Source organism: Coffea arabica, chromosome 3e, assembly GCF_036785885.1.
Source record: "Coffea arabica cultivar ET-39 chromosome 3e, Coffea Arabica ET-39 HiFi, whole genome shotgun sequence".
Taxonomy (NCBI): domain Eukaryota; kingdom Viridiplantae; phylum Streptophyta; class Magnoliopsida; order Gentianales; family Rubiaceae; genus Coffea; species Coffea arabica.
The window spans coordinates 44,202,262-44,215,832 of record NC_092315.1 but is presented as its reverse complement, the minus strand read 5'-3'; the positions used below and the strand labels follow the sequence as shown (position 1 = coordinate 44,215,832).

The window sequence follows — 13,571 nt, the reverse complement described above, 5'->3', positions numbered from 1 at the left end:
AGAAGCGTAGAAAGAAAAGAGAGATTAGAGTTAGAATCTAAGACCTCTAAATTTTGAACCTCAACTTTCGTCACTATACTAAATCCTCCTTGGCATACTTTGCTATATATATACATTATCACCATTCTTCACTTATTATCCAATAGAATTTTCCTCTAAAAACTCTTTTCTAAAATGTTAATGCCAGTATTTCAACCTTATTTCTTTATCATTCTTAAATTTCACTAATTTTGTTGTTTTTGTCAAAAATTGGATATTAAGATACGTAGTACGATGAATTTTCATTTTCTTTAGATTTTCTCTTTCAAACCCTTATGAAAATGAAATTAATTAACCTAGAATCATGCATGCTGTAATAAAGTAATATCATGATTATTATTTTACTTCAAAGGAACATCTAAGCCGTGTACAGATTCCGCTAAATAGTAATTGTCATGATTTGTTGATCAATGACAAAACTAGAAAATTTAGTATGAGGGGATGAAACGCATTCACATGTAAACTTTGAAGTCAACATAAATTTAAAAAAAAAAGGTTTTAGGAGACAAATAGTTTAATATATATAGAAAATTATATATATATATATATAGTGTGGAACAAGGCATGAATTTCTAGAACTTGGGAGAAGGTTGTCCCTCCCCGGGCTATCTTAGTTCCGCCCTTGCATATTTTTTTCCATAACGATAACAATCATATAACTTAATTTATTCTATTTTACAGGGACCTAATCTATCCTATTTTACAAGAAGGGAGAATTTAAAGAGGTTTGTTAGGGGTAGCAAGTATACAGATCTGATTAAAACAAAGGAATGCTCTAACACCTTATTTAGGTTTTTTTTTCCGGGGGGAGGAATAGGTTGGGTGGTACGGGGGGAGAGAGTGCAAGCAAGAGGTCTCGGGTTCGAGTCCTCCTGCTTACACTTAAAAAAAAAAAAATTCACTACAGGTAGGGTTAAACCCTCAACTTACGACCCAAAGAGGGATTTAGTCCCTTTATGATGGCCACTGAGCTGTAACTCAGTGGTTTATTTCACCTTTGTAGTTGATCTTCAATTTGAAGATAAATAAATATTGCACGTGGTGTATATCGCGCTGAGCAATTCCTGGTTTAGGCTTTTGCAAATCTAGGTATACATATATCTGTCACACTGTTTTACTTCTACCATCATATAATTAGGAGAAATCAACGTGCAGTACCAAATTGAGATTGCATGTAATTAATTATAGGTATTGATGTTGAGAGAACTTGTATCACGAGAATGAGCAGTTTCTGGTGACAACTCATTGCCATCCATGAGATATTATAACCGAACTGTGCGATTTGTGTCATGTTGAGGTTATCTTCCATACTTAATTAGCTAGAATAATGCTAATTGGCCTCGTCTCTCATTAGTCTATTTGCTTTTATACATGGGTTAATATCAGAAACCTCCCTTGAGGTTTCTTCTAATCACACCTAGAACCCCTCATGTATTCGAAATCACACTTAGCACCCCTGGAATGACAACTTTGGTATCATTGTTAGCCCCTCATTATTTTTGTTGCACTTTCACCCTCCTTGTGAACTCTATTTATGTAGAGTTAATTTCGGAAACCTCCCTTGAGGTTTTCCCTAAATTATGTAAAACTATTATGTAATTATGTAATATTTTTTGTACAAAGTGTAATTCTAATTGAACTATTTGTAAAACTTATCAACACAAATACGATTATTACATATTGGACCCATATGTACACTAACAACTTATCACATTTCTATTGTAATGATGTACAAGAAGTTTACATAAAATTATAAAACGTTCAAAAAATATTACACTATTTAGGGATGGTTGATCTAATAACTGTTCCTATCCCACTCCCTACTATTAAATAGTCATGGAGTTTCCAGTGATGTTAACTTTTTGCAATTCCTAAGTGAATAATAACACAATCTAAAAGTAATTCAAAGATGATGGGAATTCATGAGTATATAGCATCAGCAAGCCATTTCTACTTGACAATACGGCATCGCAATATTAATAACTTACAAACTCCATTCAACTAGAATGCACAAAAAGCTATTTATACTACCTCATTTTCACAAAAATGGAAGAGCAAGTTTATTTACAGCTACAACCACATATTGAAACTATTGTTGCCATTATGAGAATCCATATTCATATTTTTTTTTATCTCTGTTCAGATCAATGTAACATTTTTTAAACAATGTGTAACTCTATGTGAATTATTTGTAAAACTTAATAACAGAAACACAATCTATTATAAAGATGTACAAGAAGCTTACATAAAATTACAAAATGTTCAAAACATGTTACACTGTTCAGACACGATTTTGTAGTGTTACCAAAGTTGGTGGGATGTGAGTTACATAAATAGAGTTCACAAGAAGGGTAAAAGTGGAACAAAAATAATGAGGGGTTGACAATGATACCAAAGTTGTCATTCCAGGGGTGCTAAGTGTGATTTCGAAAACATGAAGGGTGTTAGGTGTGATTAGAAGAAACCTCAACGGAGGTTTCTGATATTAACCCTTTATACATTTAGTCAGAGATAATGCAACATAGGGTCAAACAATATTAGAACTTTAATGTTTGTGCTCATTTTTCCTCCTCCTATTACATTACTCATTAGTGTCCAGTACTATCCACCATCGTATTGGAGATATTAAAGCAACTTATCAATAATTCCACTTGATAAGTTGACAATAGGGTATCGCAATATTAATAACTTACAAACTCCATTCAACTAGAATGCACAAAAAGCTATTTATACTACCTCATTTTCACAAAAATGGAAGAGCAAGTTTATTTACAACTACAACCACATATTGAAACTATTGTTGCCATTATGAGAATCCATATTCATATTTTTTTTTATCTCCGTTCAGATCAATGTAACATTTTTTAAACAATGTGTAACTCTATGTGAATTATTTGTAAAACTTAATAACAGAAACACAATCTATTATAAAGATGCACAAGAAGCTTACATAAAATTACAAAATATTCAAAACATGTTACACTATTCAGACACGATTTTGTAGTGTTACCAAAGTTGGTGGGATGTGAGTTACATAAATAGAGTTCACTTTTTTTTTTTTCGAAACGTTAGTTAACTTGCATTGAACTATAATAAGAGTTTACACTTCGAGCAAAGGCCCGAGAAGCTGTACAACATGTGTTTAAGAACACGGAGGAACAAGGAATTCCTCATCCAACAAGATGCCTAAGGCATAAGAGCTAACATGCTCACAAACATCATTATCATCAAAATTAGCGAAACAAAAAGAGCACATTCGAAACAGTGACTGTAGTCTTAATATATCTTCAAGCATTGTTGTCATTGTGCAATCTATGGATTTACCAATCTTAAGTTGCTTCAGCAGTGCCTTGTTGCGAACTTGTATGCAGATGTAGCACCACCCTCTTTCCACTGCTTTACATAAAGCCAATTTGATAGCTGCAGCATCATCAATATTTTGGTCTCCTGAGCTTCTGTCTTTTAAGGCCCACAATTCCTTTGCCTCATTTGGCATTCCACTTATGGCAACACCAATTCCCAGCACTGCCGGTCTTTGTAAGCTTCTGGTTGCCACCCGCAGAATTACTCCTTCATGGCTTTCGTGTGCATTACTGGCCTCTACCAGTGGTAGCTCTGTTTCTGTTGTGCTCTGAGCAATCTTCTTAGACTCTAGATCCTCTAGTTCCAGCCATTCTTTGTGTGCATTCTGAATAACTCTACTCGGATTATAGCTGGCCTGATGCTCAAACTTCCTCTTGTTTCTGTCTTTCCAAATCTGCCAAAGTATATTTGCAGTTAGCCCCAAGTGGCTTCCCCCACCTTGCCTTTTCCTTGCCTCTGTGATCCTGCTCCACCATCTTTGGAAGTTTCCCTCCTGGTCTTTAGCACCCTCCCATGTAAGTGGAGCTACTTTCCAGATTGCTAGTGCTAGAGGACATTGCAGTAAAGTGTGTTCGACTGTTTCAGGTTCTTCTCCGCAACCTTTACACACTGGGTCCCCTACAGTAGTTCTCCTAAATATGGCCTCTCTAACTGGGAGAGCTCCGTTAATACACTTCCAGATAAACACTTTAATTTTGTGTTTGATGTTAAGCTTCCACAGGGTATTCCATAACTGATTACTCTGACTACCACTTGCCTCAAAGCTTGTTCCAGCCTTCTCCTTATTAGTGTTACTACCCGAGCATTCAGCCATTAACCTCTTGTAGCCAGATCTTACCGTATATTCTCCTCCTTCACTGTACTTCCAATAGTTTGAATCCTCTCTCCCAGCTAAACTGATTGGTATACTGAGAATCTTCTCAACATCAGACTTGTTGAAAATTCTGAATACCACGTTTGAGTTCCATCTTTTGTTATTGATCAGCTGCTGAACCGTGTCAAATTCACAGTTTTGGGGCCTTGGTGTAGATGGCTTACCATTTGGAGCTTGTGGTATCCACTTATGCTCCTCCCATATTTTAGTGCTGCTGCCGTTACCAATTCTTCTCAGTATACCTTCTTCCATTACTCCTCTTACACTCATCAGCCCTTTCCAGAACCACGAAGCACTACCTTGCACTTTGCATGAGAAAATTGATTCCTTAGGAAAGTACTTAGCTTTCAAAACTTTGCTCACAAGGAGATTTGGTTTAGTAATTATCCTCCAAATCTGTTTTCCTAGCAGAGCTTTGTTAAAAGCTTCCAGATCCTTAAAGCCCAATCCACCATCCTTTCTTTCCTGAGCCATTTTCTTCCAAGCAACCCAATGCATTTTGTTTTTGCCGTTGGCTTCCCCCCACCAATAATTTGCCATTGCTGAACTGAGATCCTTACACAATTTCCTTGGCAATTTGAAACATGACATGGCGTATGTTGGCATGGCCATTGTGACTGCTTTGAGCATGACTTCCTTCCCTGCATGGCTTAACAACTTGTTCTTCCAGCTTTCCAGTCGTCTGTTGATGTTTTCTCCTATGTAGCCAAATATTTGCTCTTTTGTCCTAGAGATAACCATAGGTAGACCAAGATATCTCCCTTGTTTCACTTCTTCCATGCCTCCAAGCTTACTACATATCTCCTATTTTTGACTATTGGGCACGTTCTTGCTGAAGATCACTGATGATTTCTCTAAATTAATCAACTGTCCAGAAGCTTGTTCATAAGCTTGAAGTATATTCATGAGCTCCTCAGCTTGCTGCACCTCCGCACCACAGAAGATAAGTGAATCATCCGCAAAGAAGAGATGAGTAATGTTTGGGCCTTGCCTACTAATCCTCATACCTTTTAATCTCTTATTTTCAGCAGCTCTTTGGAGTAAATTTGAAAAGCCTTCAGAGCAAATCAAGAACAGATAAGGTGACAATGGATCACCTTGTCTTATCCCTCTTCCTGGCTTCACATATCCCTTGACTTCTCCATTGCAGTTAAAAGAATATGAAACAGTCTCCATACATCTTGCAATCCAGTGTACCCATTGTTCACAAAAACCCATTTTGAGCATCACATCTTTCAAAAAGTGCCATTCCACTCTATCATAAGCTTTAGCCATGTCTAACTTGATAGCCATGTAACCCTCTTTCCCTTGCCTTTTGTTTTTCAGATAATGCATATATTCCTGAGCTATGATCACATTATCAAGTATTTGTCTATCAGGAATGAAAGCAGACTGATTTTTGCTGATACATTTATCAAGGACTGGTTTAAGTCTGTTAGCAAGGATTTTTGAGATGATCTTGTACAGCACACTACACAGACTTATTGGCCTATAGTTTTTCAGACACGTTGGATTTAAGATCTTGGGTATAAGAGATATAATGGTATGATTAATGGATTTCAACATACAACCAGACAGGAAAAAGTCTTGGACTGCCTTGACTACATCCTTTTTTATCACAGTCCAGAATTTTTGAAAGAATAGTGGAGTCATTCCATCTACACCCGGAGCTTTATCCGGGTTCATAGAAAAAATTGCTGATCGAATTTCCTCTTCATGAACTGGTCTGGTCAGATTAGTATTCATCTCCTCAGTAATAGTGTGATTAATACCCCTCAGCACCTCTGAACTATCTCCTACTCCACCACTAGAAAACAGCTTGTTATAAAATATGGACATCTCGTTGACAAGTTCCTCTTCATTCTTGGTCCAAGTTCCATTATCTCTTTGGATCTCAATGATCTTATTCCTATTCCGCCTACCCCTCACACTAGCATGGAAAAAACTAGTATTTTTGTCTCCCTCTCTTAACCAGTTTACTCGAGCTTTTTGGCTCCAAAAGGATTCCTCCTCTCTATACGCCTTCTTCAATTGTTCCTTAAGCTCGGCCCTTCTGACCCTTTTGTTCTCCACACTGGACCTTTCAAGCATGTCCAGTTTATCCTTGAGATCAGAGATACTAGCTCTAGAGTTTGCTTGGAAAGTGTTTTTCCACTTTAAGATCTCAATTCTACAATTTCTCACTTTCCTAGTAACTCTAAACATATTGGTTCCCTGCTCCTCCTTACTCCACGCCTGCTCAATAATTTGCTGAATACCTTCCTTTTGAATCCATCTCTTATCAAAATAAAACCTTTTTTTTTTCTCCTTATTGCTGGATCAGTATCCAGCATGAGCAGACTATGATCAGAAGCAAAGGATTCAATGTGCTTGCAAATGGCCCCCTCAAACTTCTGGCTCCACTCACAGCTACTTAGACATCTATCAAGACGTTGCCTTACTTCTCCTATATCATCCCAGTGGTTGCTCCAAGTCCAGGGGTGGCCCTCAAAGCCAATATCCACTAACCTATTCACAGCAATAAAATCCCTAAAGGCCTTAAAACTCTTCTCCTCTCTCTGGATACCCCCCCATTTCTCTTCATTAGAAATAATATCATTGAAGTCTCCTGCTATCACATACTTCTCCCCCCATAATTTGCTCCTATCCTTCAACACTTTCCACATAAATAGAGTTCACAAGAAGGGTAAAAGTGGAACAAAAATAATGAGGGGTTGACAATGATACCAAAGTTGTCATTCCAGGGGTGCTAAGTGTGATTTCGAAAACATGAAGGGTGTTAGGTGTGATTAGAAGAAACCTCAACGGAGGTTTCTGATATTAACCCTTTATACATTTAGTCAGAGATAATGCAACATAGGGTCAAACAATATTAGAACTTTAATGTTTGTGCTCATTTTTCCTCCTCCTATTACATTACTCATAGTGTCCAGTACTATCCACCATCGTATTGGAGATATTAAAGCAACTTATCAATAATTCCACTTAATGCTTTAAAAATTGGTTTACTCGTTAAACTCGTATATAAGAGGCTTCGAGGTTAACAAAAATGAATTAGCGGTATGAAAAATACCCTTTAGAAGAACCATGGAATTGCAAAAGAGAGGTTATAACTTGTAATAATCTATTTGGCATCTTCATTAAAAAGAAAAGAAAAGAAAGAAGGCTAGACTGAAGTATTAAACTATATATTATGTAGTAATTAACTTAGTTTCACTAAAGCAGCTACACATATAGGGATAACATAAATGTTGGATTCAACTCGTCCAAGAGTAATCATGACACCCTCTTGGATACAAAATACATAAGTTAATAATTCTAGTACTTGAAAGGTAATTACTAACCAATTATTACTTTTTCCAATTAGTTACTTGGAAAGAAGCAATAACAAAAAAACAACTAAATTATTATCATACCCAAACAACTTGAGCCTAATGCAATAAACTAGCTTGTACTATTAATATTAATGTTGTTACTTAGCTAATGCTAATATCCTCATGATCAAGTCCTGGTCTGGAACAGCTGTGCCGGAGACATAGGAGAATGAGGAGACGTCACACTAGGTGACTTCAGGCTTCTTAACATTCACGTCTTCTTCCCTCAGAGAAACTAAGCCTGAGATCCTTTTACCACTGTTTCCTCTTCTTCGCAGTCACATCTGATTTCTTCTCTGTCGCTTGGATGAAGATCCTTATCCTTTTTAGTGCGATCTCTAAAGTTTCATCATCCATATTAGCAAAGCAAACCCTAAACCAACCGGGTTCAACGCAATGAAACGAAAAGCCTGGAGAGACATTGAGCTTGACGTTATGTATGATCAACCTCCAAAGCACCATTTCTGCCTCGAACGTGGGTTCTTTGAGCAATGGACGTAAATCCATCCAACAGAAAAGACCTGCATTGCTGTTCAAACACTTTATCTCGACTTCTTCAAGCCCGCTGGTAAATGTTTGATGTCTTTTTGCAAGTCTCATGGAGCTTGTTTTAAGAAAATGGTCAATGAATTCATCATCCGATAGCATTGAGGCCAGAAAGTGTTGTGTTTGCGAGGAGACTAGTCCGAAACTGGACATTTTCCGACCACAGTTTACGACTGCATCGTTATAGGAGTAAACGATGCCAACCCTGAATCCAGGGAAGCCCATGTCCTTGGACAAGCTATAGATTATATGAATGAGGTCCCGGTTGCATTCCACTTCTTCTATGATTTCAGCTATACTACTGAAATTCGGACGGCTGAAGATGGTCGCCGAATAAATTTCGTCGCAAACCAAGTGGATTTGTTTCTCATTGATGAAGTTTACCAATGTTATTTGCGTCTCTCTCTCCACAGTGGTGCCTAGTGGATTAGATGGATTTGCAATTATCACGCCTTTGACTTTGATGCTGGATTTTTTAGCATTTTCAAATGCCTCCTCCAGCGCTTCTTTGGTGATCTTGAAATTGTTTGAGCTCTCGCAGATGACTGGAATTAGCTGCACTCCGGTTCTCCATTTTAGGTCTCTGTCAAATCTGCATAGTACAAACAACATTGCTGTATTTGTGAGTTATGGAAATTATTGTAAAAATCGTAGCAACAATAATTATAAAGTATTATAACGATACATATGGATTTGGGCTTTTTTCTGTTTTTCTTTTTTTGGTGCTCCAGAAAGGTGTTTGGCTATCCAATATTTGGAAAATTTATTTATTATAACACTGTAATACAATTTTTACGATTTATTATATGTGAGATAAAAATATTGTTAAAAAGATAAAAAGAATAATTAAAAAATATATTTATGATGTAAATTGACTAAGTATTTGTTTCCAAATAATGAGATATCCGAAAACTCCGTAGTTGTAAGGTCAATGTATACCCTAGCTGACAATAACCCTTTGACGGCGTACCATCCTGTGGGAACCCGATTGTGCGTAGGAAAGAAAATATTCGATAGAATACAGTCACTGCTGAAAATTATATGGGGACAGGCTGTTACAAATTTGTATACTGCTCATGCCAAATGTCCATTGGGTTTAAGGATGTTTCAATTTCCAGATTGACTTTACAGGATACGGTTCTGAAAAGTTTAAGATACTTGCAAATTACGTATTGACTTGTCAACTTAGCATACGACCATTATCTTTCTAGTATTGTAGTATTTTCTAAATGAATGTCCACACCAAAGTCGAAAATTTCAGTTAAAATACTAAGATGGAGAATGAAGCTTACGCTGGATAATAAGGTGTAGGAACCAAAAATGCATCCCCAGGATCAGCCAAACAAAAGGTGATCAGCTCACTAGCTCCTGTTGCTCCTCCTGCCAGCACAATTCTAGCTGGATCAAAGGTGACTCTACCTCCTCTTACTTTCCCCAGAAACCTTGCCACAGCCTGCATTAATATTTGAAGGAAATCGTGTAAAGAAAAGAGCACGTATTTTCTCTCTTGTGAGAATTTGGGAACCAAAAGCAAGTTAGCTTGGAGATGGTCTTGAATATTGACATACATTTCTGAATTCAGTCAAGCCATGATAATCCTGGAAGATGGCTATGTCCCTGAACTTTTGTAGTCCTTCACTGGTGCAAATGGATGCTGATGGATGTTTTCTAATCCATTCCTCCACCAAGTCAAAAGACAACTGCGCGCAAGAAAAATCAAGAAATGAGTAAGGCTAATTATAACAACATTGATGTTACCGTCGGAGAATAAAGAACGAATTAGTCGTGGAAACAAGTTTAGCTAGGTATGTGATTCAAACCGGATTTTCAGCGAGTCCCATCTGAATAACCCCATTGGGATTTTGAGTAGGGTGGTAAGGGTCATTATCATATGCTTTCCATCCATCAAAATAAGGAGAGTTCTCTCCATGCTGTTCGTTGGTGGCAATCTTGGACAAAAGTTGGCAACTTGGATTCTCGAACTCCATCTGCTCAATCCCTCTAGGCTATGAAGTCTGTGGTATTATAATTTGGTGTGACTCAACGTGTTTTCTGTGTGTTGTGTGTGCGCGCCTTAACTTGGGGCACGCCCTATATTTCTCTAGGTAGGAATGTGGTGATGACTCAAGGTGTGGTTTGGCATAAGCTATATATAGGCAGGAGATTAGAGAAAATGGAATGATAAATGGAAAACAAGAGAGAGAGAGAGAGAGAGACAGAGAGAGAGTAAAGTCCTATTTCAACGTTCTTAAGTTTGGAAATTAACTGATTCACGGAGAAAAATGGAAAGAAAGAATGAGCTGCTAACAATAGTTTGATCAGTGTTTGCTGGCTCTGTTTGGCACAAGTCATGAGTCATGAGTCGTAATTGTTGCTTGCGTGCGTGACTCATGGTGTAAATAATTTCCACGTGAGAACAAGAAAATTCTCAATACTTGTTAATAAAAAATATAAAAATCTAGAAAATGATTTTACTATAGTTTTTCAATTACAATTCTTCTTCCTAAATTTGTAATTTCTGTGACTATTGTAATGGCCATATTTATGTTAAATTTGGCCATTACACAACATATTTAGACGAAGATTATTTATTAACTTAAATTCACTAATGATTAAGACTTGATTTCTAGTTTCTAGTTTTGTAATTCTCATACTAAAAGAGTGATTCAAACGACATATATACCTTACATTTATATATATATGTATATATATATTTCTGACTCTTTTATATGGCAAGAACATACTTGTAGTATATTTTCTATTATCTTGTTTTTATATATATTTTTTAATTTAAAATGTTTTGTTGAATTTTTTTGGATAGCAAGAGAGACTCTAAGCATTACAAGGAAGAAGAGGGAAATGAGAAAACTTAAGAGTCAAATCAGAGATTTTACGGTCATCAAACTAATATCCTTACTAACTAGCTAGCCAAGTTGGATTTTGAGGACATGTTCGGTTGACTATTATCACTTGGTTACTTTTCGACTTGAACCAACAGTGCTCATATTGGTAGAATGGAAGAGGAGTTCATCTGGTATTTGCTTCTTTGCTTTTTTCACCAGTCAACTCATAAGCTAGTTATTTATTTTAATGCAAATATTGGCTTGCTTAGTGGTCGGGGCTAGTGTTTGGTTAGAATTTGTTTTCCTCGTCAAGAAAAACATTTACCGTTGCCCTGAAAATCGAAAACTATAGCATTATGGTACGGATGATTAGCAGTAAATAAGTTTGGTCGAGGAGCCGCCCAATTTCGCAAACACAAGTTTCCCACTGAGCAGCAGACACATTTCAATTCGTACTTCCATTCCATGAAGTTTGGAAGCCATCTGAAAATTGTCGAAATAAAACGTGCTAAAAACCCATAAATTTCTTTGACCTACTCACGTGCTTCTGTGCTGACTGGTGACCGCCTCTGCAGTTTTTAGACTGTGTGAAAGAATTGGATGAATAAATGCATTCGTTGACAGAAACACACACCAAAAAAAAGAAAGTACTGCTTTCTACTTATTGGTTTTTAGGTTTGGTTGGTCCTACAATAAATCCTCTTTTGACTACAGTCGTGAATCAAGTGTAGTAGTAGGAACACATGAACTCATTTCAAGGTCGCAGGTTGCCATTTTCTGGTTTTACTTGTAAGACAAAGGACAAGGCCGACCATTTCCCTTTCTCCTTTTTCCTTCTCTTCTACACGCCTAAATCTCCCCTCCACCCCCAACTTCTGGGATAACTTGTTAAAATCTCATGCCTCCGCTGCCAATTGGAGTTGGGACTACCGACCAAATTATTTTACCTTAGCTGGGATCATTTTGGTTGGAATTAGCATTTCAAAGGTTAAGTTATTTTCTTATTTTTACCTTCTGCAAAAAAAAAAAAAAAGAAAGTAAAAATTTACGCACACTTCACAGTTTTCGTTCCCAAGGATAATCTAGCGATAAAGCAGGCTCTTGAATTGAATAAGGTCATGGGTTTAAATCTTACCTTAAATTTGAACCCCCATCTAACCTGGGTGCGTTGTCGTGGGGAGCCGCGGCGCATCCCCTGTTTGGTGTGTCGGTTCAAATCCTAAGTGACTCAAATCGAGGCATATTCCAGGTTAAAAAAAAAAAATACTTTACAGATTTCATCACCATACATAATCAATCCACTCTTTGGTTCATCAATTTTCCATTTCTACACCTTGTGCGCCACAGACTAATGGAACTATCATTTAGCCAGCTTTACTAGTAGTTTTGTTTAAACTAATAGTGCGGTTTTATGTATAGTTACTCTATCATTACCAGTACAGCTTGCAAACTTCTCGTAAGCATATATTATTATATGTCTTTTTCAATTCAATTCTAGTAATTGTAAAAAGAAAGAAAAATTGGAACTCTCATCCAACACTGAAAGAGCTGGTCAAGAAATTTCATTTCGTTTAATATTTTATACGTAAAATTTTTTTTAAGGGCCTCTTCGTTTGGTTGCTTTCTTCCACAACCGGAATTATCCTTTTGTAATATTAAGAAAAAATAAAAACTTGCAATAAATCTTCTATTATTCACAAATTTTAATTTTATTCTTATATTCTTTTTTTTTTCTTAATAACTACTAAGAAAGCAAAAAAATTTAATACAACAAACAGTAAAAATAAATAAATTAACAAAAAATTAAAAGTATAGCATTTGTTGTGTTTTGTTATATTTTTTTCTCTCAGTCTATTTTATTTTGTATTTTATCCTTTTAACAGTTATTAGAACTTTAAGGAAAATTTTTTTGAGTTAAAATGGAATTTTTACAAATGACAACGTAATAAAATGTGGGACAGGTTTTGCCATATTGGGATAGAAGGTGAGCCAAAACATTGAAGCAAAATATATTCTAATTTTTTAAAAAGGTTGCTGCGTTGAAGTCGCACATAAAAATGTTATAATTCTGGAAAATAAGTGCATAGTTGGAGAAAAAAAATTTAAGAAAAGGGAGGATAAATTACACGAACCTCTCCTCTAATATCTGCAAAAGCTAAGAAACTGCCCTCTTGGTCTCAAAATAACATCGACTTCTCTTCTCAATGCTTTTGATGTAGCCAAGATTTATAATACTAGTAGTTTTCAATTTATAACAAGACTTGTTAATTTTCCTTCCTTAATTTATAAGACTATGAGAGGTTTTTTATTATGTTATTTAACAAACAATAAGGGAGAATCTGTTTTCCAGAAAATCAAGAGGGAATGTCGCTGTTATTTTGAACTGAAGAGGTCATTTTTGGTTAAGTATAATTTACCCAAAATAGATAAATAGATAAGCCAACAGTAGAATTAATTGGTTTCGGATTTATGTCCTATTCCTCATGTGACGACGCGATGGTAAACTTCCTTGTCATCGCCATGCATTCAATA

General features: G+C 36.3%; 1 protein-coding gene across 1 annotated transcript; it reads right to left on the bottom strand.

Moving 5' to 3' along the window:
• Positions 1-7,512: 7,512 nt before the first annotated feature.
• LOC113737209 (1-aminocyclopropane-1-carboxylate synthase-like) lies at positions 7,513-10,292 on the bottom strand. Its single transcript, XM_027264471.2, has 4 exons — positions 10,017-10,292; positions 9,765-9,896; positions 9,489-9,649; positions 7,513-8,788 (listed from the first exon to the last, which is right to left on the bottom strand). Exons 1-4 carry the CDS (start codon positions 10,182-10,184, stop codon positions 7,903-7,905), a joined length of 1,347 nt encoding a protein of 448 aa, XP_027120272.2. The 5' UTR covers positions 10,185-10,292; the 3' UTR covers positions 7,513-7,902.
• Between the last annotated feature and the right edge of the window lie 3,279 nt (positions 10,293-13,571).

Excerpts from the sequence above, each read along its gene's own strand:
- LOC113737209 (XM_027264471.2), bottom strand. The coding sequence starts at position 10,184 with ATGGAGTTCGAGAATCCAAGTTGCCAACTTTTGTCCAAGATTGCCACC. Across the intron at positions 9,650-9,764 it reads GCTTGACTGAATTCAGAAAT|GCTGTGGCAAGGTTTCTGGG; the intron begins GTATGTCAATAT and ends ATATTAATGCAG. Across the intron at positions 8,789-9,488 it reads CCTACACCTTATTATCCAGC|ATTTGACAGAGACCTAAAAT; the intron begins GTAAGCTTCATT and ends TGTACTATGCAG.